The following is a 26,117-nucleotide window of genomic DNA, read 5'->3' as shown; positions in this document are numbered from 1 at the left end:
AAATTCTATAAATAGGATTTTACGGAGTGGAAAAAGTTGGTTTCTAAATTTCCCATGAGATGTCAGTAGTTGTTGAGAGGAAATGGGGATGATAATTTCAAATCTTTCTAATCTTAGACTCCTAATGAACTCGAACGATTGGTGATTCTCATCCTGTGCACCCGTGTTCTCCTGATTCTGGAAAGAAACGAAGAAACAAAAAAACCCCGAAATCCTTTCTGGAAACTGGCTCTGCATCATGAAGGAAGGCTGAAAGCCGTCATGTGTGCCAGGCACTGAGCTAGTCCTTAAAATAACTTTGTATAGTGAGTCACAACATCGTCATACAAATAAGGAAATTCAGATGCAGGGTATCAATGACCTGCTCAAGGTCACATAGCAAAGTCAAGATTCAAACTCATGTGCATTTGATTCCAAAGCTCATTTTTACCATGTACATTTCTAGCCCATCCTTTCTTAGGAATCTTTCTGGCTCCTCATGTTACTGTATTTCCTGGACTTCTCCTCCACTGAAGAATTCATCCCACCCCTCATTAGTAATTTGAGGAACTGCCTCCCAGGGCCTAAGGGGAAATGGTTCAAATGATCAAGAGCTACCAAGGCCTCAGGTTTTTATCCCAGACTGTGAGATGACGTCTACCGTCCAAGAGCTTATCCAAGACTCATCTGGATCCAAGCTTTGTGTCACTTACTGGACCCAGAATACCACTTAACACATAGTAGACGCAAAATAAATTCTGTATTGAGAATGGATGGATGAAAAGTTCACTCCAAAGTCTTATCCCTTGAAGACATTCCCTGCTTGAGTCCATTTGTGACCGCGGGGACAAACCTAGGAAAACTTAGTGATCCTGGTTGTCTTACCCCATCCCCCAGCCTTATATCCCAAAGTGTCCCAACAGGGCCTCTCTAGAGGCTCCAGCCTTTCTGGGCTTCTTGAGACTCTTTCTCTGGAATCTTGGTTCTTCCTGCAGCTCTGGGCTGGGCCACTTCGCCACTTCTTCCCAAAGTTCCCAAGTCCACAGCTCTATCCTCCAGGGGAGCCCTAGATGTGAATCCCAGCTGTGTGGTCTTGGGCAAGTCATGTCCCTTCTCTTGAGTCTCAGTTTACCCAGCATTGAAATGGGTCTAAGAACACCTCCCTCATAAAACGTTATAAAGCTCCAGAGAGCTAATGAGCAGGAAAGAGCCTGGCACACAGATGGTGCCCAAGAAAGTGCCTACAGAATCAGAACTCTCACAAACATTTCATGTCAACTGCAGCCAGCATGGATCCCTCCCTTTCCTGCCCCAGTGCAGATGTTATGATCAACTGTATTTCCAGGTATCACTAGGGAGAACAAGTTACCTTGGAAAGGGGATAGATGGAGAATCATCTTTGGTAAATTACAGCTCCTACTCAAGATTTGACACTTCTATTTTCTGCTTGTCAGGAAAAAAATAACTGTATACCAGTGGTCAGTCTTGTTTCCCTTTTTATACTCTATTAACCCACAGGGTAAGTCAGGCAGAGTGCCTGTCCTGTGGGGAACAGGTAGTCCAGAGAATACAGACATGATAATTAGAGAAAACCCATAGCTGCTTCTAATTAAGCTTGGGAAATGAACAGCGCGGGTTTTCAGAATACCTTGGGAGGGACTGGAGCGGGTCCCTGGCAGGACCCAATAGAGATAGCCATCTCGGTGACAGGTGACGTGAAAAGCTCTGCATCCACTGACATGTTGTTACTGGGGCTCAATAACTGCGCTGATGTGCTTTGAAGTCTGCCACGGTGACTTGTGATGGAAATACAGAGCGGAGCTCAGGAGGAAGCAGGATGTGAATTGATGGCCTGAGGAATACAGGCGGGGAAGAAAGGAGAGACGGGCCAGAGGGATGGAAAGAGGGAGGGAAGGCAAGAGGCCAGGAGGTTCCTGGCATTTAAGGAGCACCAGCCTCATCTGGGCACCATGCTGGGCACCCACCCAGTCAAGCCAGGGGTGTGCATGGATTTGGAGAGGGTCCCCTGGAATGCCCAAGTCCTGCTTGCCAATCAACCCCTAGCCTCTCAGGTTCCTAAGGGAGCTATTCACCCAAGAGATGATGACAAATGGGAAACCAAAGAACCACTTTATCATTAGCTGGGGCGACGGACGTGGACACGTTTGGAAGGTTGATAGCAACGTGGAATATGGTTCAGCCCAACAGATAGCTGGCTCCAGGGTGTAGCTTTCAGGATTCCCAGGGCAAATCCAGCTTGGGTGGGGATTCCCCTCCCAGCACGACCCGCTTCAAAAGGGTGGTGCCTCTGCACCAGCTGAGTTCTGCCTCCATTCTAACAGACCCCTCGTCCTCATACCCAGATGCTCTGACTGGTGAGCCCCGTTTCTCCAGAGTGGACAGGGCCCCTCACTGAAAGGTCAGCCTCAGGTAGCCTCCGACAGGGCTGAGATGGTTCTAGCTTTGGCAGAGAAAGAGGGAAACTAGAGAGGGATGAGGAAGGAAATCAGCAGTTGTCATGGCCCCAACCAGGTGCCAGGCCCCAGGATGCACAACCTCATGTCGTCTTCACAGCGGCCGTGTGAGCGGGTGTTATCCTCTTCATTTAAGAGACCAGCCAATATAGGCACCAAAGCAATGGTCCACAGTCACACAGCTAGAAGAAGCCACAGGGCCAGGATTTTAACTCTGGTCTGTCTGATGCCCAAATCATGCTCTTTGCAGCGTGCCTGCCCACAGTGACTGTAATAAAGACTGCCTGGTTAACAGGTCAGGAGGCTGAGGCTTAAGAAGGGGAACTAGTTTAATCAGGGCCATTTGCTCCTAAGTGGCAGAGCCAGATTCAACTCAAGACTTGCCATCCTAAAGTCCCTCCTCTTCCCAGCCCTTTAGAGCCCTTATGAACACATTACAGGAACCTGTAAGGGCAGTGAATGGTTTGCTGCCAGTCACCCTTTGCTAGTTCCTGCTGCGGGGGTGGGGGTGGGGCAGCATCCAGGAGGGGAACAAAGCCCAAGCAAAGGCACGGAGGCCAGGCAGGACAGGTCAGCTCGGGTCTGGCAGTGACGTGTCCTCTCCCATCTTGGGCAGGAGCTGCAAGCTCAGCAGCAGCAGCCTGTCCATGGCCGCGGTGGACATCCTCTACATCGACATCACGAGGAGGTGGAACTCCATGACCATGGACCAGCGGGATTCAGGTACCTCATCACCAGCCTCCCTCATGTCCTGCGGGAGGACAGACAGGGATGGGCAGTACCTTTTCTCTTCCTTCTTCTTAAGGGTCAGGCTGGGGGAGGAGGATGATCATCTTATTGCTACCAAACCAGACTTGGGTGTGTTTGGCCATGCACAGTCAAGCCAAATCTACTGACTCAGGGTGGTGGTAAAGGAAAGTGCGGTGTTCACTGTAGGCCAAGTGAGGGGTCCAAGCAGCTCAAAAGGCTTGAACTCCCCACTGGTTTTCAGGGAAAGGTTTTTAAAGGCAGGGTGAGGGAGAGAGTGGCAGGGTCCATCCATGATCAGCTCGTGGACATTCTTCTGATTGGTTGGCTGTGACCTAATCAGGAGTCCACATCATCAACCTTCAGGTTCCAACCTGTCTGGGGTCTCTGTGCTTGTGGGTGGCATGCAGTTAACTTTTTCACCTGGTGGGGGTTTCAGTAAAACAGCTCAATGGATATGGCTCAGAATATTACCTATAGCCCTTCTGAGGAGGAACTAAAGGTCCTTGACTTTGTTTAATGGCTTCACGATTATTAGTTTGTCGTGCTTGACTGTTTTCCTTTGTTTCTGCATTTTCTCACTTCTCTGATTAAAATTACTCTTTGGAACTTAGGGGAAGACCTAGGCAACTAAAGTTTTTCTACAAACAAAAAGCAGACAGAGGATATAGGGTGGGGTGGGGGCCTGTCCTGGGAAGTCTTGGTTACGCCGCCCGCTCTAGACATGACTAAGGGGATTGGACTGAGTCTGAATTCAGAAGTACGGTTCTGACTTCTGCTACCAAGGCCGTTGTTGTTCAGTCGCTCAGTCATATCCGACTCTTTGCGACCCCATGGACTGCAGCACACCAGGCTTCCCTGCCCTTCACCATCTCCTAGAGTTTGCTCAAACTCATGTCCTCAGAGTCATTGATGCTATCCAACCATCTCATCCTCAGTCAACCCCTTCTCCTCCTGCCTTCAATCTTTCCCAGCCTCAGAGTCTTTCCTAATGAGTTGGCTCTTCACATCAGGTGGTCAAAGTATTGTAACTTTAGCAAGGCTGTGCCCGCCCAAATTCTTAATTCCACCACTGGAATCCTTTGGCTAAAGCTTTGATTCCATTAATATTGGGAACGGTTACTTACTCGTTGGTTGGTTCCTCGGTGCACAGTTCTTGGACATAAGCTGGGCCAGGCTGCTGATAGACTGGAGTGAACAGCACTTGGTTCTGACCCAGAAGGGAGGGGCTGTAGAGCTGGGAGGCAGATGAGAATGCAGCAGTAGGTAGGGTGCTGCATGCTAGGAGGGAGGCAAGCACAGAGAGGCTATCAGGAAGCCCAGCAGAAGAGCTTCTTAGCAAGGGGGGGACCCAAGGAAGACTTCTTGTAGAAGGAGGAGTGGGATCAGCTGAGGGACAGAGTGGGACAGTCCCCTCCTGCGGGGGTGTTGCCCGGCCTAGGCAGAGACACAGGTAAAAGGCTCAGGTCACCCCAAGTAGCCTGGAGGGTCTGCCACAAGGAGGGAAGGGAGAAGGGGCAGAGATGGGGTTGCAGGCACTGTCGAGGCCTTGAAGGTCACACCAAAGAGCTTGATCTTAATGCCCTAGGAGCAGGGGTCCCCAGCCTCCGGGACCTACTGCCTGATGATCTGAGGTGGAGCTGATGTAATAATAACAGAAATAAAGTGCACCATAAATATTATGTCCTTGAATCATCCCGAAACCACCCCCCACTTCATCCATGGAAAAGTTGTCTTCCACGAAATCAGTCGCAGGTACCAAAAACATTGGGGACCACTGCCCTAGAGGATGTGGGACCAGTGAAGGATTCGGTAAGAAGAATCCACCCTTTGGTGGATGAATTTCTGATTTTTTTCCTCCCAGAGGATTTTTTCCTAAAAAGTCGTAATAACCATACCTGACATTTGTACAGCTCATCACAAAATTACAGCAGGCTCTCATGCATATTCCCTCATTAAACGTCCCTGTGAACCAGTGCAGTATGTATTACCACTTGCATTTCACAGCCTAGTAACCTACAGCTCAGGTGATGGCAAGCCCACGGCTGCCTCCTTGCAAAAGGGACAAAATGCAGTGGGGGTGGTCTCAGGGAGCAGTTTTCTCCTGCAGTGGGGCAGCGAGGATGTGAAATCAGAGGGGTTTGGGGGGCAGGTTGGAAGACCCAGACTAAAACTGATGATGCCACTTCATATGATGTAAGCTTGAGAAGTCATTTCACTTCGTCCTGTCCATTTCCTCCTCCGTAAACGGCTCCCGCATCACCTGCTCTCTGGGATGCCCTGTGTCAGAGGGTCTCAAGGCCTGTAGGCTCCACTTGGGGAGAACCCTGGGTGCTCCCTGCCAGTTCCTGCCCCACACCCCACGTCTGCCCTGGCCACAGCTCCCTGACCACAACGACCAGCAGCCCTTCCCATGGGTAGTGGTGCTGGGGCATCATTTGCTAATTGGCTTCATGTTTGATAATGATGCTTCCTGCTGCAAGTCATTTCCCACATTCAGAGCATGCTGCCCAGCACTTGACGCATGCAGCACAGGCTGGACTCCTCCTGTGAGTAGATGTGATTCTCTCTTTCATACAGAGAAGGAGATTGAGGTTCAGAAGCATGGCCAGTGGGTAAGGCTTTAAGACCAAGCTGCCGTCATCCCCTTCTGGTTGCCTCCTCCTCCTGCTAATTGGTCCTGGAGTAAGAGGACCACCCAGCTCCCTACCACTTCCCTTTCTTAAATTCAAAAGCAAGACTCAGGGAACACTAACACCCACTGCCTGCTTCCATGGCATCTCCATCGTCGGAGTTCCCTCCCAGCCTTCCCCGGCAACCAGGAGAGGCTGGAGATGGAGTGTCTTAGAAGCAGGCAGTTGAATTATCTCGAGGACGGACTGACAGTCGGGCCGCCAGCTTTCTGCTGACACCTTCAGAAAGTGAAGGAGTGTTTGCTCTGTGAGCTGAATGCGGGTCGTTATCACAGCAGCCTGTGGAGGGGGCCAGATGAGGGGGTGGGGTGGCAGTGGAATTATTAAATATTGAAATTGATCAGGAGTAGCAGCAGGAAGCTATTTATCATGTTTTATTGCTTCAAACTAGCATTACCATCTGGCCCATTGTTAATTCTGAGTAGCTTTTCATGTTTTGTTTGCCTCTCAAATTGTTCCCCGTAAGCGGAATCCACAGGGGCTGCCCACAATAACAGGCTCGGGTGAGGTTTTTCTGGGGTCTGCTGGGTCTCTCCGTCTGCTGACCGTGCTGAGGAGGTGGGAAAAAAATGCTTATTTTTAGAACATACTGATGCGCGAATCCGAGGCTGGGACCTTCGAGGTCCTTCCGCCCTGCCTCAGCCCCCAGATGTGTGGAACAACAATCCTTAGTAGGAACTGCAGTTTTGAGATCACCTCCGGTGTGCAAACATCAGCACTAATGCTCATACCACACCTTCGAGATGTGTAATCAGATCGTGGTTTACAGGTTTCCCCGGTGGCTCAGAAGGTAAAGCATCTGCCTGCAATGCAGGAGACCTGGGTTCAATCTCTTGGTCAGGAAGATCTCCTAGAGAAGGAAATGGCAACCCACTCCAGTACTCTTGCCAGGAAAATTCCATGGATGGAGGAACCTGGTAGGCCACAGTCCCTGGGGTCACAAAGAGTCGGACATGACTGAGCGACTTCACTTTCAGTTTACAGAGGAGGGTCTTGAGGTTCCAAGAACAAAGGTGACTTGTCTGAAATGCCATAGACAGTGAGTTGCAGAAGCCAGATTGGAACTCAAGCCTTCTGCCTCCTGATCCCCAACCTTGGGCCCCACAGAATGGTGCTTGTTCATTGCAGTGATAGGGGAGAAGGTGGAGCCTGTGAGGCAGTAAGGGAAAGGTCAACTCACGGAGCCCATGGAAGACAGAACTGGAGTGGGAGGTGGTACCAGGTCCGTGCACTTGTCTCCCCTTCCTTCACCCTCAGAGCTTATACTCCTGTTTCCATCACTCCTGAAAGGAAATAACAGGGTCTGGAGGCAGGGTGTGGGGGAGCATATAGGCAGTGGGCTAGACAGTAAAGCCAGAGATGAGAAGCTGGTCTGTGCCCGTGGACTCAGGGCCACTGCCGTTTCAGCCGGTGCAGGCTGGGGCCCAGGTGCCCCCTAAGAAGCTCACTCTAGCATCTCCTTTTCTCAAGGAGAAGGGGCTTCTGAAGTCAGCCGCGTTCTCAGAACCATGCAGGAAGCTACTGGATGTCCAAAGAAGACCACTGTGATTGAGTGGTGCTTTTTTCTCTTGGCAAAGGTCAGCAGAGACACCAGGGAGGCCTCCTTCCTTCCTTCCCTCCATTGTGCAGGGCCGAGGGATTCTCAGGCCCTGGGTTCTAGAACAGGCCTGGCCAGAGGTGTGAGTGCTGTGTGAGAAAGGGGCTGGCAAGAAAGAAGTCAGAAGACAGACAGAGCATGAGATCTCAGTCCCAAAGGGCTGCACTTATTCATTCATTCAACAAGCAGGCAATGAACATGTTACCACATATCACGTCCTACGGGAATAGAAAGAGATTATTTTATGGACACTATTCTCAAGGGGAAAAAAAACCAATAGAGATTGTGTACTGAACATTTACTATGTGATAGGAACCAAAAGTGCCTGTTGTGAATCGTTTCATTTAATTTTCACACAGCCCTGTGAGATAAGGGTGGTTATTCCCATTTGATGGACGAGAAATCTGAGGCTCAGAGGGGTGAATTTAAGCCAGCATGTCAAATCTTACAGTGAGGAGCCTGGGATCTGAACCAAGAGCAGTCAGCCTTCGGAGCTCAGCCACAGCCCTTCCGTGATACCCTGCGTCTCCAGCCACGCAGATGCAAAGGGTGCAGCTGTAACAGGGTGGGGCCAGAGCTCCCATGGGGGAAGCCACAATGGAGGGGGCCGTGAGGGTGAACAGAGAACACAAGCAGAGCACTTAGCAGCCCAGAAAAGGCGCTCACTACTCGTTCTGTATCCCCGAGGGCCTGGCACATCGCCCAGAGCATGCAAATGCATCTCACTTGGTGCCCGGTGAATGCTCCGTGAGCAGACAAGTGCCAAGATAAAAAATATCCCCGTCCCCAAAGCAGGGTGTTCCAAGGATGAGAAGCATGGCTTATACTAGCAGTGGTCTATAGGGGTCTCCCTCTGCTATCCTACTGTCTGGCATAAAAATGCCAGCCCTGTTGGAATAAGACCATCGCCCCACACCCAGACCCCAGTGTGTCCAGGTGCTAATGCGCCATCCCTTTCTGGAAGCCAGCCGAGACCCTCCTCCTGCCCTGATGGGACTCTGGTACCCACCAAGGGGCTTAAACAGATTCCTGATGCTTGAGGCCTTTATAGACCTTTGACCTGCGTGAGGAGAACTTGCTGTTGAAATGGAGAAGAAAAATGGTGTTTGAAAAGATTAGGGGGGGGAAAAAAAGTAAAACAACAACTAGTAAGAAAAAGCATGCCTGTTGTGCAATCTAAATCTCAGACCATCCTTTTAAATAGGCTTGTTATTGATTGCTTTTTAATTGGACCCCAGGTGCACAGAATTGGGTTAATGATAATCCTTGGTTCATGAGACACTTCCATGGAGAACCATGCACATAGCCTGCTGTATTTAGTTAGCTTCTTGAATTAGCTCTTTTTAAGAATGACATAAGCATCCACATACTCTCATGACCCAAAGCAAAAGCTAGGACTTGATGATAACATGCATCTCACGCATGGTTCTTCCCTCTCATCTCCCCTCTGCACCCCCAGCCAAACCAGCTCATTTCCTGCCTCTCTCTACCTGAGGAGTCCTCATCTGGATCCCATGCCCATGGCTCCCTAAATAGACTGTCTTCCTCTCTGTTAGAATGCCAATGACTGTTTAGGAGCTCAGTGGAATTTCATAAGAGGCAGTCTCCCACTCTCCAGCAGGCCAGTGTAATTGTCAATTAAGAAAAAAAAATTTTTTTCAGTTTCCAATTCTAGAACCTCTAACAGAACACAGAAATCTAAATAAGGATGTTATCGGCAAAAATGGGGTGTGGCAGCCCTCCCATTGCCCAGAATCGAATGAAGAAACATGTTTGTCAGTGAAGATGCAGTTCTGTTCTGTTATGGAAATTGCACTCATGAATGCCTCCTTATCACTGAGGCTTTGCTCTTCCCTCTTCCCAGAGTGGAAGTCACTCCTCTGTGGCGAGGGACAAGGACAGCATCAAGACTGGGCAATAAAAGGCAGTATCACTGGCAGCATCTATGTGAGACAAACATTTCACTTGCAAAGCGAACATTTGAGCTCAGCATCTGGGTATCTGGTTCATCTAACCCACAACTAGGGGTTTCAGAACAGCTCTGTTCACTTAGCAGCCAGATGTTTGGCTATTTTAAGATATGAGCTAGGGGACTTCCCTGTGGTCCAGTGCCTAAAACTGCACTTCCACTGCAGGGGCCTCGGATTTGATCCTGAGTCAGGGAACTAAGATCCCACATGCTTCAAGGTGGGGGAAAAAAAAATGAAGGAAGGAAGAAAGAAAGAAAATTAAAGTGAAAATACAATATATCAACTTAAAAAATTATATGGGAAAAGTCACAAATTAAAAAAAAAAATACAAGCTAGAAGTCCCTCCCAGTAAGCAATGGAAACATGATGGCAAAGCAAGAAGAATGGATTGGAGTCTTTCCTCACCCATGTGAGCACACGTGTGACACATGCGTGCACAGTGCACACCTGGCCTGTGGCGGGAAATCAAAGTGTGGCATAGCTAATGTCTCTTACGTGCTGTGGACTCTTGGGCCAAGATAGGAAACATTTCTTCCACTGTTTGGAGAACTCCTAAACTCTGTGCGGGCCCTTGTGGGGCTGCCTGGGTTTGATTGGCGGTGTAGCCAAAGCCGGGCTAACCCAAGGTGGCGCCAGTGGTAAAGAACCTGCCTGCCAACACAGGAGATGCTAGAGACTCAGGTTTGACCCCTGGGTTGGGAAGATCCCCTGGAGGAGGGCATGGCAACCCACTCCAGAATTCTTGACTAAGAATCCCATGGACAGAAGAGCCTGGCCAGCTGCAGTCCGTGGGGTCGCAAAAAGTCGGACACGACTGAAGCGACTGAGCACCCACGCGCGCATAACCAGAGCCAAGGGCTCTGGGATCAGACATACCTGGCTTCAAGTCTGAGCCTGATAAGTTGCAAACTAGGTGATGTCCACAGGTTATGTAATGCCCTCTGAGCCTCCCAGTCGTCTCCTGAAAAGTGGAGATAATAAAGGTGCCCACCTCACAAAGACAAGGATGTGGATGAAATGGGACAAAGCAGAAAGTGCTCAGAGCAGGCGCTCAGTTGGAAATGCTCACTAAGCAGGGGCTGCTTCCCTTGCGACCACCTGGCTCTGACTGCACCCGTCTCCCGGGACATGCTTCCTGGGCAACGTCTTGTGCCAGGCGCTCTGCAGGTGCTGGGAACAGACAGGAAGAAATGCCTGCCTGCAGATGCTCGCAGGCGCGAGAGGGATGGGACGTGGTGGCAACAGACTTTCCCTCAGAGCCGACGGAGTGCCAGCCCTCCCTTTCTTTCCCTCCAAGCGGGCCCTCAGCTGCCCTTGGCCTGGGCTACTGCTGTGACACCCTGGAGCCTGGCTGCTCCCTCCTCACCCTCCCTGCCCCTTCCTCTTGCATGGTACTGATGCGGGGGGTGGCTAGGAAGAGGAACCCATGCGTCCAAGGCAAGTGGGGGCAGGGCAGAGTAGATACTGTGAAGCTGGGGACCTTGAGCAGAAAATGTGGGACTGCCACATCAGGGCCCCCGGGCCTGTGTCTTGGTCCCCGAAGACCAGCTTTCCCTGCTCCTCCGCCCATCTGCTCTCACTCTCATAGGTGCTCCTGCCATCCACTGGCTGTGGCGGCCTCCAGCCCGCTTCCTGCATCACCCCTCAACCCAGAGCCAACCATCAACTGCCTGTAGTCAACTTCCTTCCGCGGGTGCAGCCACCCTTCTCATCACTAGCCTGACAGGCACTTGCTCCAGCCAAGGTGGCCGGCCAGTTTGGTGTCCCTCCATCGGGGCACTCGCTTCTGCCCGAGGCCCCCTCCCATCACACCCCACTGCCCAGCCTTCCTCTCCAGGAGCCGCCCTCAGGCTGGACCAATCCCCGCTTTCCATCAGCTCCAATAGCCTCCCATCCGGTTCCATCAGATGCACAATGCTGATCACAGCTCGAATTACACACTGTGGAATGAGTGTGTGGCCTCTGGCCCTTGAGCTAGACTCATCGCCGTGATGTCAAGTTGTTCCTGCCTTGAGGAAGCCTAGCGCTGTGCCTGGCACATAGTAGGTGCTCAGCACACGTGGGGGATGGCCGAGGGGCGGGGCCCTGACGATCAGCTGACATCTGTGGGTGTCTGAGTCTCGTTCAGTCTCTCACCAGATTTCCTCAGTCGACTTATGCAAATCATCTGCCTCCTTTACTTTCCCCCAGCTGGAATGAGCCCCAACTGAGATGTATGTGGTTAACGACGTACTGAAATATTTAAAAGTATTTTTACTTGGAGGGTTTAGCGAAGCCTGACTTATACATATACATGGATGGCCCCCTCCCTCCACGGGACGGGAGGCAGGTTTCATGCGGTGCTGTGTCTGGCACGGGCGACGTTCTTCAGCCTTGAAATTATCTCAGAGTCAGATGGGCCTCCCTGGATGTGTGCCCTCCACGCTTACAAAATAGTCGGCGTCAGAATTATTTTTAATAAAAGCAGGCGAGCCAACAGAAATGCCAGCGAGCCCTCCCCACGCAGACGCTTATCTGGGGCTGCTGCCGCGCACGCTGCACCTTCTGTAATGACTTTCCCCTCGGCTCATGTCGCCTGGAGACTGCCATCACCCCCACAGCCCCCTCCTCCGAGCACCTGATCTTCCTCATCCTCTCCTTCACCTCCAGGGCCTGGGGATTTCCGCCGTTGTCTGGTTCTACCCCCACCCTCCAAAAAGAGACAAAAGGGAAAAAGCGGGATGATGATTTTTTAATGCAGCCATCTCCTTTTCTTGTACTTGTTGCTCACCATCCCAGATCCTGCAGAAACAGCAGCAGCAGGATGGAGGCTGTGGGAAAAACAGGAGCCAAGGAGTCACCCAGGCTGAGTTTGGTTTCCTCCACCTCCCATCTAGGAGACCCGGGGTGGCAGGGACGGGGGTGCTGGCACTTCATCTGCAGGAACCACAGTTTCCTTTAAACAGGTCAATGACATCCACCTTGATTTGTTGTAAGGACTGAGTTAGGAAGTGTTCACCTGGCTCTCTCTTTTTTTCTTTTTTACTTTATTTTAACCACTTTTGTCATTCTTGATGTGTATGCATGCTTTCCACATTTCAAAACAGTTTTCCAATCTGCTTCTGCACTGAAAGCTCACACTCCCCATGAGTGTGGTCTTGTTCCCAAGACCCCACTCACAGAGGGGGAGACCGGCTCAGAGTGGTAAAGAAGGGTCAGGTAAAGGAACTAGTAAGAGCAGGAACCAGTAAGATGCTGAAAAGGAGTTGCCTTGTTCATGATCTTAGTGGGAAACTTTCTAGTGTCTCACCATTAAGTATTACGTTCCCTATAGGTTTTTTGCACATGTTCTTTATCAAGTTGAAGGTGTCCTCTCTGTTCCTACTTTACTAGCTTTTTATGACGAATGAGTGTTGGATTTTTGTCAAGTGCTTTTCTTGCATCTATGCATAGGATCATCTGATTTTTATTCTTTAACCTTTAGTTGATGTGGTTTGTTGTTGTTCAGTCACTAAGTCATGTCTGACTCTTTGCAACCCTATGGACTGTAGCATATCAGGCTTCCCTGTCCTTCACCATCTCCCAGAGTTTGCTCAAGTTCATGTCCACTGAGTTGGTGATTCTCTCTAACCATCTCATCCTCTGTCATTCCCTTCTCCTCCTACCTTCAATCTTTCCCAGCATCAGGGTCTTTTCTAATGAGTTGGCTCTTCGCATCAGGTGGCCGAAGTATTGGAGTTTCAGCATCAGTCCTTGCCTTGAATATTCAGGGTTGATTTGCTTTAGGATTGACCAGTTCGATCTCCTTGCAGTCCGTCTTCTCCAGCACCACAACTCGAAAGCATCAGTTCTTCACTGATGTGATAGATGACATTACTTGATTTTTTAATGTTGAACCAGCCTTAGTTTTCTTCATATGTATCTTCCATATGTTCTGTTAAGGGCTTCCCTGGTAGCTCAGCTGGTAAAGAATCTGCCTGCAATGCAGAAGACCCCAGTTTGATTCCTGGGTCAGGAAGATCTCCTGGAGAAGGGAAAGGCTACCCAAACTCCAGTATTCTTGGGCTTCCCTGGTGGCTCAGCTAGTAAAGAATCTGCCTGCAATTTGGGAGACCTGGGTTCAATCCCTGGATTGGAAAGATCCCCTGGAGAAGGGAAAGGCTATCCATTCCAGTATTCTGGCCTAGAGAATTCCATGAACTATACCCATGAGGTTGCAGAGTCAGACATGACTGAGCAACTTTCATTTTCACTTTTCATATGTTCTGTTAGATTTATACCTATTTTATTTGGGTGTTAATGTAAATGATGATATGAGAATTTTGTTTTGTTTTTTAAAATTTTTTGTCATGCTGCGCAGCATGCGGGACCTTAGTTCCTCGACCAGAGAGTGAACTCACACACCCCTACAGTGGAAGCGGGGAGTCTTAATCCCTGAACAACAGGGAAGTCCTTGACGTTGTTTTTCATTTCAAATTCCAAGTGTTCATTGTTGGAATATAGGAAGTGAAAGTGAGAAGCCACTCAGTCATGTCCGACTCTTTGTGACCACATGGGCTGTATACAGGCCAGAATGTGGGATTGGGTAGCCTTTCCCCTCTCCAGGGGATCTTCCCAACCCAGGGATTGAACCCAGGTCTCCTGCATTGCAGGTGGATTCTTTACCAGCTGAGCCACAAGGGAAGCTCAGGGAATATAGGAAAGCAGTTGACTATTATGTAACTACTTTGTACCCTACAACCTCACTGTAAGCACTTAGTTCCAGAAGTTTGGTCAGTTCATTGGGATTTTCTATTAATGCATTGTCAGTTGTGTCATTTGGGAGTAAAGGCACTTTTATTTCTGCCTTTCCCATCGGTCGATCTTTTCTTTTCCACCCTTGTCTTGTTTTGTCTTGTCTTACGGTGTGAACTAAGTCTCCCAGTACAGTGTTGAATGGAATGGTGAGAGGGGACACCCGTGTCATGTTTCCAGTCTTAGGGAGAAAGTGTGTAGTTTCTCAGCATCAAGAATGAATTTGGTAACTGTATTTGGTAGCTTTTTTTTTACCAAATGAATGTGGTTCCCCTTTGTTCCTAGTTTGCATAGATGTTTAGGTTTGTTGTTTGTTAATTTTTTGTCACGAAAAAATGTTGTATTTTGTCAAGCGCTTTTCCTGCATCTATTGATAGAATCATATGATTTTTCTCCTTTAGCCTATTGATGTGATAGATTACATCACTTGATTTTTGATGTTGAAGCAGCCTTGCATACCTGGAATAAATCTCATTGTTTGTCATATTGAGGATTTTTGCGTCTATGTTTATGAGAGTTATTAGTTCATAGTTTTCGTTTCTAGTAATGCCATTATCTAGTATTGGGGTAATGTTGATCTCATAAAATATGTTAGGACATATTCCCTCTGCTTCTATATTCAGTAAGAGATAGTAGAGAAGTGGTATCATTCCTTTCTTAAATGTTTGGTAGAATTTATCAATGGAACCATCAGGGCCTAGTTCTTTCTTTTTTTAGAAAGTTATTAATTATTGATTTAATTTCTTTAATAAATATAAGCCTATTCAGATTATCTGGTTCTCTTTGTGTGAGTTTTGGTGAATTGCGTCTTTCAAGAAATTGGTCCATTTCATCTAAGTTATCAAATTTGTGGGCACAAAGTTATTCATAATATTTCTTAATTTTCTTTTTAATGACTATGGGATCAGTAGTGCTAATTTCTGATATTAGTAATTTTAAATTACCAACTAATAGTTTAGTAATCTTTTTTTCTTGCTTAGCTTGGCTAGAGGTTTATCAGTTTCACTGATCTTTTCATAGCAACAGCTTTGGCTTAATTGATTTTTATTGATTTCTTATTTTTAATTTCATTGACTTCTGCTCTAATTTTTATAACTTATTTTCTTCTGTTTACTTTGGATTTAATTTACTCTTCTTTTTCTAATTTCCTAAGATGGGAGCTTAGATAATTGATTTAAGATCTTTCATTTTGTCTAACATATGCATTAGATGCTCTAAATATCCCTCTATGCACTACCTTCACTGCTTCCCTCAAAATCAATAAGTTCTATTTTCATTTTCACTTAGTTAAAAATGTTTTTTAATTTGTCTTAAGATTTATTTTTTTGACCCATATATTGTTTCAGTTCAGTTCAGTCACTCAGTTGTGTCTGACTCTTTATTATTTTGTTATATATATGTATATATATATATATATACACACACACATATATATACACACATATATAAAATATGTTATATATATTTTTTGTTATATATATTGTTTAGACATGTGCTATTTAATCTCCAAATATTTGGGGACTTTTCAGCTATCTTTATGTTACTGATCTTTAGTTTAATTTCACTGTGGTGTGAGAGCATGCTTTGTATGATTTCTGTTTTAAATTTGTTAAGGTGTGTTTTATGGCTGGGAATGTAGTCTATCTTGGTTAATGTTCTGTGCGAACTGAAAAGAATGTGTATTCTGCTGTTGTTGAGTAAAGTATTTTATACATGTCAGTTAGATCCAGTTGATTGATGGTGCTGTTCAGTTCAACTATGTCCTTACCAATTTTCTGCCTGCTGGATCTGTCAATTACTGATAAAGGGGTGTTGAAATCTCTAACTATAATAGTGGATTTGTCTATTTTCCCTTGCAGTTCTATCTGTTTTACCTCACATATTTTGACACTCTGTTTTTAGCTACATACATACATGTTAAGGATTATGTCTTTTTGGAGAACTGACCCCTTTCTCATTAATAATGCCCACCTTAATCCCTGATAATTTTCTCTGTTCTGCGGTCTTCAATGTCTGAAATTAATATAGTTACTCCAACTTTCTTTGAGTTAGTGCTAGCACAATATCTTTCTCCATCTCCTTAGTTTTTATCTATGTCCTTATGTTTAAAGAGGGTTTCTTGTAAACACCATATAGTTGGATTTTGCTTTTCTTATCCACTCTTAACAGTCTATGTCTTTTAATTAATATATTTAAACCATTCACATTTAAGGTGATTATTGCTACAGTTAGATTACTATATACCATCAATTCAATTCAGTCACTCAGTCGTGTCCAACTCTTTGCGACCCCATGAACCGCAGCACGCCACGCCTCCCTGTCCATCACCAACTCCCAGAGTTTACCCAAATTCATGTCCATTGAGTTGGTGATCCCATCCAACCATCTCATTCTCTGTCATTCCCTTCTCCTGCCCTCAATCATTCCCAGCATCAGGGTCTTTTCAAATGAGTCAGCTCTTCACATCAGGTAGCCAAAGTATTGGAGTTTCAGCTTCAACATCAGTCCTTCCAATGAACACCCAGGACTGATTTCCTTTAGGATGGACTGGTTGGATCTCCTTGCAGTCCAAGGGACTCTCAAGAGTCTTCTCCAACACCACAGTTCAAAAGCATCAATTCTTCAGCGCTCAGCTTTCTTTATAGTCCAACTCTCACATCCATACACGACTACTGGAAAAACCATAGCCTTGACTAGACGGACCTTTGTTGACAAAGTAATGTATCTGCTTTTTAATATGCTATCTAGGTTGGTCATAACTTTCCTTCCAAGGAGTAAGTATCTTTTAATTTCATGGCTGCAATCACCATCTGCAGTGATTTTGGAGCCCAGAAAAATAAAGTCAGCCACTGTTTCCACTGTTTCCCCATCTATTTGCCATGAAGTGATGGGACCGGATGCCATGGTCTTAGTTTTCTGAATGTTGAGCTTTAAGCCAACTATTTCACTCTCCTCTTTCACTTTCATCAAGAGGCTCGTTAATTCTTCTTCACTTTCTGCCATAAGGGTGGTGTCATCTGCATGTCTGAGGTTATTGGTATTTCTCCTGGAAATCTTGATTCTAGTTTGTGCTTCCTCCAACCCAGCGTTTCTCATGATGTACTTTTCATATAAGTTAAATAAGCAGGGTGACAATATACAGGCTTGATGTACTCCTTTTCCTATTTGGAACCAGTCTATTGTTCCATGTCCAGTTCTAACTGTTGCTTCCTGACCTTCATACAGGTTTCTCAAGAGGCAGGTCAGGTGACCTGGTAACTATATACCATGTTTGTAACCATTTCTATTTATTTCCCTTGTTCTTTGTTGTCTTTCCCTCTTTCTCTGCCTTTTCTGGGCTTCCCTGATAGCTCAGTTGGTAAAGAATCTGCCTGCACTGCAGGAGACCCTGGTTTGATTCCTGGGTTGGGAAGATCTGCTAAAGAAGGGATTGGCTACCCATTCCAGTATTCTTGGGCTTCCCTTGTGACTCAGCTGGTAAAGAATCCGCCCACAATGTGGGAGACCTGGGTTTGATTGCTGGCTTGGGAAGATCCCCTGGAGAAGGGAAAGGCTACTCACTCCAGTATTCTGGCCTGGAGAATTCCATGGACTGTATATATAGCCCATGGGATCGCAAAGAGTCGGACACGAATGAGTGACTTTCACTTTCACTGGTTTTAACTGAGCATTTTATATGATTCTATTTTCTCTCTTAATATATCAATTATACTTCTTTTTTTAAAAAAAGTTAGTGGTTGTCCTAGAATCTGCAGTGTACTTTTTCATCCAATAAGTCCATTTTCAAACAGTGCTATGCCACTTCCCAGAGAGCGCAGGTTCCTTGTAAAACAGCATTCACAATTCCTCCCTCCCTTCCCTAATAACATTGCTGTTACTCATTTCCTTTCTTCTTAAGCTGTAACCAACCAACACATTGTTGCTATTATTACTTTGAACAGTTTTCTGTTAGATCAGTTAAGAATGGGAAAAGTAAAAAGGATTTCTTCTACCCTCATTTATTCCTTTTCTGATGCTCTTTTCTTTATGGAGATCTGCGTTTCTGACCTAGATCCTTTTCTTTCTCTCTGAACAGCTTCTTTTAACACTGCTTGCAAAGCAAGTCTATGGGCAACAAATTCCTTCCGTTTTTGTTCATCTGAGAAAGGCTTTATTTCTCCTTCACCTTTGAAGGGTGATTTCTCTGGATACAGAATTCTAGGTTTATGGGATTTTTCTTTCAACATTTAAAATGTTTCACTCCATTTTCTTCTTACATGGTTTCTGATGAGAGGCTAATGTAACTTTTTTTTCTTATTCCTCTATAGGTAAGATGCTTTCCCCCTCTGGCTTCTGTCAAGGTTTTCTCTTTGTCTCTGGTTTTCTACAGTCTGAATATAATATGTGTAGGTATAAACTTCTTTGGTATTTCTCCTGTGTGTCATCCTCTGAGCATCTTGGATTGGTGGTTTGGGTGCCTCATTAATTTTGGAAAATTCTCAGCCATTATAACTTTAAATATTTCTTCTGTTCCTTTCCTGTTTCTCTTTCTGGTATTTTTATTGTATTTCAAGCCTTTTGTATTGTTCCACTGTTTTAGGATTTTCTCCCTTTTTTCCTTTCAAAAGTGGAACTGCCAGATTACATTATAATTCTATTTTTAATTTTTTGTGGACCCTCCATACTGTTTTTCACAATGGCTGCACCATTTCACATTCCCTCCAAGTGGGCATAAGGATTCCCTCTTCTCCACATTCTCACCAACATTCATCATTTCTTGTCTTTTTGATAATAGCTATTCTAATAGACATGAGGTGATGACTCATTGTGATTTTGATTTTCATTTCCCTGATGATTAATAATGTTGAGCATCTTTTCAGGTACCTGTTGGCCATCTGTATGTCTTCTTTTAACAAATGTCTATTCAGATATTCTGCCCAGTTTAAAATCTGATAGGTTTTTTGACTATTGAGTCATATGAGTTCTTATATATTTTTAATATTAACCCCTTACTAGGTATATAATTTGCAATTATTTCTTCCCATTCAGTAGGTTGCCTTTTCATTTTGCTGGTGGTTTCCTTTGCTGTGCAGAAATGTTTTAGTTTGGTGTGGTTCGACTTGTTCATTTTTGCTTTTCGTGTGGAGATTTAAAAAAAAAAAAAGGAATCCTTAAAAGGCCTATGTCAAGGAGCTTACTGCCTGTTTTTTTCCTAGACGTTTAATGGTTTCAGGTCTTAGGTTCAAGTCTTTTTCATGCTGAGTTAATTCCTTGTGTGTGGTGTTAGATGGTGGCCCAGCTTCATTCTTTTGCATGTGGCTGTACAATTTTTCCAACACCATTTATTGAAGAAACTGTCCTTTCCCTATTGTATATCCTTGACTTCTTTGTTGTAAATTAATTGACCATATATGCATGGGTTTATTTCTGGGCTCTCTGTTCTACTAATAAATGTGTCTGTTTTTATCCCAATGAGTGTGTGTTCAATTGCATCCAACTCTTTGCAATTCCATGGACTGTAACCCACAAGGCTTCTCTGTCTATGGAATTTCCAGGCAAGAATGCTGGAATGGGTTGCCACTTCCTACTCCTGGGGATATTCCTGACCCAGGGATCAAACCCATGTCTCTCGCATCTCCTGGCAGGCAGATTCTTTACCACTGTGCCACCTGGGAAGTCTTTTTTTATCCCAATACCACACTGTTTTCACTACTATAGCTTTGTAAGATAGCTTGAAATCAGGAAATGTGATGCCTTCAGTTTTGTCCTTCTTTCTCAAAGTTGCTTTGGCTATTTGGAGTCGTTTTTGGTTCTGTACAAATTTTAGGATTGTTTGTTCTATTTCTGTGGAAAATACCATTAGAATTTTGATAGGGGTTGCATTGGATCTGTATGCTGTTTTCAGAAGTATGAACATTTTGACGATATTAATTATTCCAATCCATGAGTACAGAATATTTTTGCGTTTATTTTTCTTTAATTTCTTTTGTTGATATCTTACAGTTTTCAATATATGGGTCTTTCAAATCCTTAGTTAAATTTCATCCTGAATATTTTATTCTTTTTGATGAGATTGTAAATGAGATTGTTTTCTTAATTTCTCTTTCTGATAGTTTGTTATTAATATATAGAAAGCAACAGATTTTTGTGTATTGATTTTATATCTTGCAACTTTACTGAATTCATTTATTTTTTCTCACAGTTTTTTGATGGATTCATTAGGGTTTTCTAAATATAATATCATGTCGTCTGCAAATAGTGACAGTTTTGCTTTTTCCTTTCCAATTTTGATTCCTTTTATTTCTTTTTCTTGCCTAATTTCTCTGGATAGGACAATTCCTGTTATGTTCCTATTATATTAAATTAAACTGATAAGAGTGGACATCTTTGTCTTGCTCCTGATCTCAGAGGAAGAACTTTAAGCTTCTCACCATTGAGCATGATATTAGCTGAGGGTTTGTCATATATGACCTTTATTATGCTGGGATACCTTCCCTCTATACCTGATTTGCTGAGAATTTTTATCAAAAATGGATGTTGAACTTTGTCAAATGCTTTTTCTGCATCTATTGAGATGATCATATGCTTTTAATCCTTCATGTTATTAATGTGGTACAGTAAGTCCCCTACATATGAATGAGTTCTGTTCCAAGAATGTGTTCATAAGTTCAAGTTTTTTGTAAGTCCAGCAAAGTTAGCCTAGGTACCCAACTAACCCAGGCAGCTCTATAGTACTGTACTGTAATAGGTTTATAATACTCTTCATACAAATAATACATATAAAACAAATGCAAGAAAATAAAGAAAGCATTTTTAATCTTACAGTACAGTACCTTAAAAAGTATAGTAGTACAGTACAACAGCTGATATACAGGAGTTGTGTCATGTGAACAGGCAAGAAGAGTTACTGACTGGAGGAGGAAGAAGAGGTGGGAGATGGTAGAGCTGAAGGATCGTCAGCAATAGGAGATGGAGGGCAAGCCACAATTTCACTCATGTCAGATGATAGTGGAATGCAAGCTCACATCTTTGAAAGCTTGCAACTTGAAGGTTCATATGTAGGGGACTTACTGTATATCACATTGACTGATTTGCAGTTGATGAACCATCCTTGTGTACCTAGAATAAATCCCATTTAATCATGGTGTATGATCCTTTTAATGTATTGTTGAATTTAGTTTGATAATAATTTGTTGTGGATTTTTGCATCTATGTTCATCAAGAATACTGATCTATACTTTTTTTTCTTATGGCATCATTGTCTGATTTTGGTATCAAGGTAATGCTGACCTCATAAAATGAGTTTGGAAGAATTCCCTCATCTTCTATTTTTTAAAAGGGTTTGAGAAGGACTGGTATTAATTCTTTGAGTATTTGGCAGAGTTCACCAGTGAAGCCATCGGTCCTGTGCTTTTGTTTGTTGGGAGGTTTTTTATTGATTCAATTTTCTTACTTAATTGGCCTGTTCAGATGATCTCATCTTGACTAAGTATTGCTAGGTTGTTTTTGTGAATTTATCCATTTCTTCTAGGTTGTCCAAAGACATTTTTCCTGGACATTCTGATTTTTTTTGCCCATTCTTCTGTTCTTTGCATTTCAGTTTGTGACATTTCTATTGACATATCTTCAGGCTCACTGATCTTTCCTTAGATAATCTATTTCTGAGTCCACTGAGGGCTTCACCTCTATTATGGTGTTTTTAATTTCTAGCATTTCCTTTTGATTCTTTCTTAAAGTATTCATCTCTCTTCTTACCTTACCCATCTGTTATGGAATGTACTTTTTCCATCAGAGCCCTTAACATATTAATCATCATTATTTTCGATTCTCCATTGAATAATTCCAATTCTGTGTCATATCTGAATCTGGTTTTGATGCTTACTTTGTCTCTTCAGACCACTTTTTTTTCTCATCTTTTAGCAGATCTTGTAATTTGGGGTTGAAAGCTGGATGTGATGTATCAGGTACTAAGAACTGAGACAGTCAGGCTGTAAGTGTGAGGTCTTATGTTAACTTGGCTGGGAGCTGGACTGTAATTAATGTTTGCTGCAGCTGTAGGTGCCAGAGGCTTAAGTTTCCTTGGTTTTATTTTCTACTTCCAATTGTCTTTGGGTTTCCCTAAAAACTCCTTCTTAAATTGTTTTGCAGCTCTTGGTTTGTATCCATTGTTGTTATATTGGAGCCCTGTTGATGTGGTGATAAGATGTTGGGGAGAGAGAGCATTTGATAACCTGTTTAAATCTCAGTTTCTTACTAGGCTTGAGTCCTTGAACTGTAACGTTAAAAAAAAAAAAAAAAGCCTTTTTTTTTTTCTCCCCTTTTGTGAGACAGGAAGGCTGGAGAGGCCGGAGTTGTCTAATTGCCCTTCCCTCGGGTCAGGTAAGCCTCAGGTAAAGCCTGCCCCTTGAGGGCAGGCTTTTGTTATGGAGAATACTCTGGGCATATGTCAAAATGATTGCTTTCTCCTCACCCCTGCCTGAAGCATGAGAGATTTTTCTCTTATAGTCACCTTAAGAACCTGGTTAGGTTCTGGATGTCAGGGATACCCTAAAACTGAGCGCCCAAGAATTTCTAACTCTCAGTCTAGTCCACCCAGCAGTTCTTCACTTACCAATTAAATGTTCCTATCAGTTACTGGCTCTAGCAACTTCTGCTCCCAGCAAGCTGATCTCAGCTGTGATTCTCCGTGTTCACTTGTCTGTCCAATTTTCAGGTTGGCAGTTTGCCCTGTGACCTCATTTCTCTGATGGATGTAAGAAAAGCCATCCATTTCTGGTTTGCTCATCTTTTTTCTTGCTGTAAGGATGGCAGTGATGATTTCCAAGCTCTTTATGTGTCAGAGCTGTATCTGGAAGTCCTCTCTAACCGTTTTATACTTTGCACACCAATCTGTTTTGCAAAGAAGAGAGAGATGAAGCTCAGAGAGGTTAAGAAATGTGCCCAGGGTCACCCAGCTGATGGGTGGTAGAGCCAAAATTCTTTCTTCCACGCCAGTGGTCTTTAAGAAACTGTACCAATCCCAAGCATTCCAGAGGTGTTTACCATACAGGCCCGTTCCGTAGTTTTCCATGGAATTCCTGGTGAAATCTGGGCTTAATCATTAAACCTGAGAGTGAAGTAAGAACTTCATGAGTCATCTCGTCAGTTCTCCATCTCTAGACAAGAAAATTAACCCAAGATAAAACCTTATCCAGCCTAGTTCATCATCTCTCACATGGAGCCGACTTCAGTATTCACCAATAGCATCGTTTAATGTATGCTTATCTTACTGGTATGGAATCAGAGTCTTTAAAATCAGAAAGGCCTTAGAGATCCACTATTCAACCTCCATGCTTTACAGGTGAAGGACGCTGAGACTCTGAACTCCCTGCTGTCCATTGGCTTTCTCCCTCCTTAACTTGCTGTTTGTCCTAGATCTTTCTAGGAATAATTTAGACATACTTCTTTTTGAAATAGTCAATGCATAGTCACGTGCTAAAGCTTGTGTTCTGCTGCATCCTTTGCCCCATGGGAGAGGGGAGAAGGCAGACACCATGCCCTTGGGGTGACCTCCATCTCACTGCAAGACTTAGGAGACTTCTAGTCATCAGGCCTCCTTGACCTCCATCAGTCTTCTCTGAGGTCTGGATAGACCAGTGGTTCTCAATTGGAGCTGATACTCCCTGTCACCTGGAGACGTGTGGCCATATCTGGAGACATCTTTGCTTGCCACAACTGGGGAAGGAAGGAGAGAAGGTGCTATTGGCATCTAGTGGGTAGAGGCCAGGGATGCTCTAAACACTGTTATGCATAGGACACTCCCCCTCCCCCAACAAAGAACTTTCTGGCCCCAAATCTAAAAAAAGCTGGCAAGGTCGAGAAGCCCTGAGGTGGAGTGTGTTCAGTCAGGATCTCCTCAGTAGCTCTTTGTGTGCTTGAAACGGCCACATTTTCCCTTCAGCTTTCCTAAAAGACAGCTCCTGGGGCGTGGAAGCACTTCCCCGGGGGCCCCACCGTGGTCACGTGATGTAGCTGCCAATCAACTCAGGGCGAGGGCTAGCAGCCTCCCAGGAAGGGTGCGCTCCCAAAGTGCTCTGCAAGACCTTACATGACTGAGGTGCTTTCTTCTTGGTAGCAGGTGGGTGTCTCTGCCCACACTTCCTCGCTGATCACGGCTGCAGAGGGAGGAGGAAGCCTTATATAAGCGCAGCCTCACGCAACCTTCTGTCATTTTGGCACTCCAGGGCCTGGGGAACCCCTCCCTCCTAAAGTCTCGAGGGAACGTGGCTCTCTTCCGAACAGGCCCGGCAGGGACGCTAGCCACCTGCAGGGTAAAATCTGTGCTCTGTAGCCTTTGGGCTGGGCCTGGCCAACCTCCTGTCCATCTTTTGCAGCCCCAGCGCCCCAGCCCCTCTCTCCTCTCCGCCACACATGGTGCTTCTCAGGGGCCAGGCCAAAGTGCTTCCTTCTGCACCTCTGCTCTGCTCCTGCTTGCCTCCCTGCCTGCAGCCTACCTTCCCTAACTTGACTGGCTGAGCAATGCCCCCAGGCATGACCCTCCTTTGTGAAGCTTCCAGGTCCCCCGCCCTGCCAGTCACACTGCCTTCTGTGTTGTGGGTTCTTGGCACACCACCCCGCTGCAGGTCTTACTTTGCTGGATCATAAGTGTTAGTGTCTGTCTGTGTCCCCTCTGCATTTGCCTGCATGGATACTGATGCTCATGCGTGCTTCATACGTGCGTTATACTGGGGGCCTAGGGCCTAGCGCAGCAAAAGCTTATTGAAGGAGTGAATGAATGAACAAGTGCTTGGATGGAATGTCTCCGCTTCCTGTTCTCAGAGTGGCCACGTCCGAGCCCCCTAATGATCCCCTGTTGCTCCCTTGGTTACTTGAGACACAGGACACATTGACTTCTGGTCTGCTGCTTCTCCTGCCATGGATGCTGTATGGTCTTGAACATACATGTTCTCTACACTTGTGTTTCCCTGGTGGCTCAGATGGTAAAGTATCCGCCTGCAATGCAAGAGACCCAGGTTCGATCCCTGGGTTGGGAAGATCCCCTGAAGAAGGAAATGTCTACCCACTCCAGTATTCTTGCCTGGAGAATCCCAGGGACAGAGGAGCCTGGTGGGCTACAGTCCATGCGGTTGTGAGACACAAATGAGCGATTGACATTTCCACTTTCACTTTCATTCTGGGTACACCCACAGTAGCCAGCTGCAACGTGGTACCCTGTCCTAGGCATGATCTCCAGTCCAGGAAGTAATAAAATCGTAACCAAGGTCACAGCTCTCCCTAATTCTCCATTTGCTGTGGCCCCAACTGGCCCCCAAACGGCACCGTTCTGAGCTCAAGTGCAATGAAAGAAATATTTTCGTGCACTAATAAAATTACCTTCTCCAAAGAAGGCAATTTGCATGTTAATGTTTTGGGTAATTCTCTGCAGCTCCAGTGCCCTCGGGGCTGCGATTTCTCTCTGACAAAGTGACAAAAATAAACTCCCGCATAAAAGAGCATTTCTCTTCTCTCTCATTTGTGCTCTAAAGTGACATTCTTAATAGAAGTCAAGTTGAAACCCACTTCTCTGTCTTATTTTTTGACACTGATCTGCCTCCCATCATCTCTCCAAGTGACAGGCCGGGTCCTCGGAGCTCCTTGGTGGGGCTTCTTCTTGAGGACAGACAGGCCTTGGTCCTGGGGATTAGGGAAGAGGGCTGCATTTGGTGGGTGAGTTAGGGTGACCTATTGTTGTTTAATCGCTCAGTCATGTTCAGCTCTTTGCGATCCCATGGACTGTAGCCCACCAGGCTCTTCTGTCCATGGGATTTCCCAGGCAGGAATACTGGAGTGGGTGGCTGTTTCTTTCTCCAGGGGATCGTCCCAACCCAGGGATTGCACCCGCATCTCCTGCATTGGCAGGCATAGT

The 26,117-nt window shown here is 45.5% G+C and overlaps 1 protein-coding gene across 4 annotated transcripts in view; it reads left to right on the top strand.

Annotated features, from left to right (window-relative positions):
• TTLL11 (tubulin tyrosine ligase like 11) overlaps window positions 1-26,117 on the top strand; it is a 269,684-nt gene that overhangs the window by 228,322 nt on the left and 15,245 nt on the right. For 3 of the 4 annotated variants that reach the window (XM_059891842.1, XM_024999560.2, XM_059891844.1), the window contains one exon: window positions 3,070-3,176. The exons of the other annotated variant lie outside the window; for it this stretch is intronic. In XM_059891842.1, coding sequence (XP_059747825.1) covers window positions 3,070-3,176 — 107 coding nt within the window. The remainder of the gene's footprint in view (window positions 1-3,069; window positions 3,177-26,117) is intronic. 4 annotated transcript variants of the gene reach the window in all.

The sequence above is a fragment of the Bos taurus genome, chromosome 11 (genome assembly GCF_002263795.3).
Source record: "Bos taurus isolate L1 Dominette 01449 registration number 42190680 breed Hereford chromosome 11, ARS-UCD2.0, whole genome shotgun sequence".
Lineage (NCBI taxonomy): Eukaryota > Metazoa > Chordata > Mammalia > Artiodactyla > Bovidae > Bos > Bos taurus.
The sequence above is the reverse complement of the archived record's forward strand: the minus strand, read 5'-3'. Positions and strand labels throughout refer to the sequence as shown.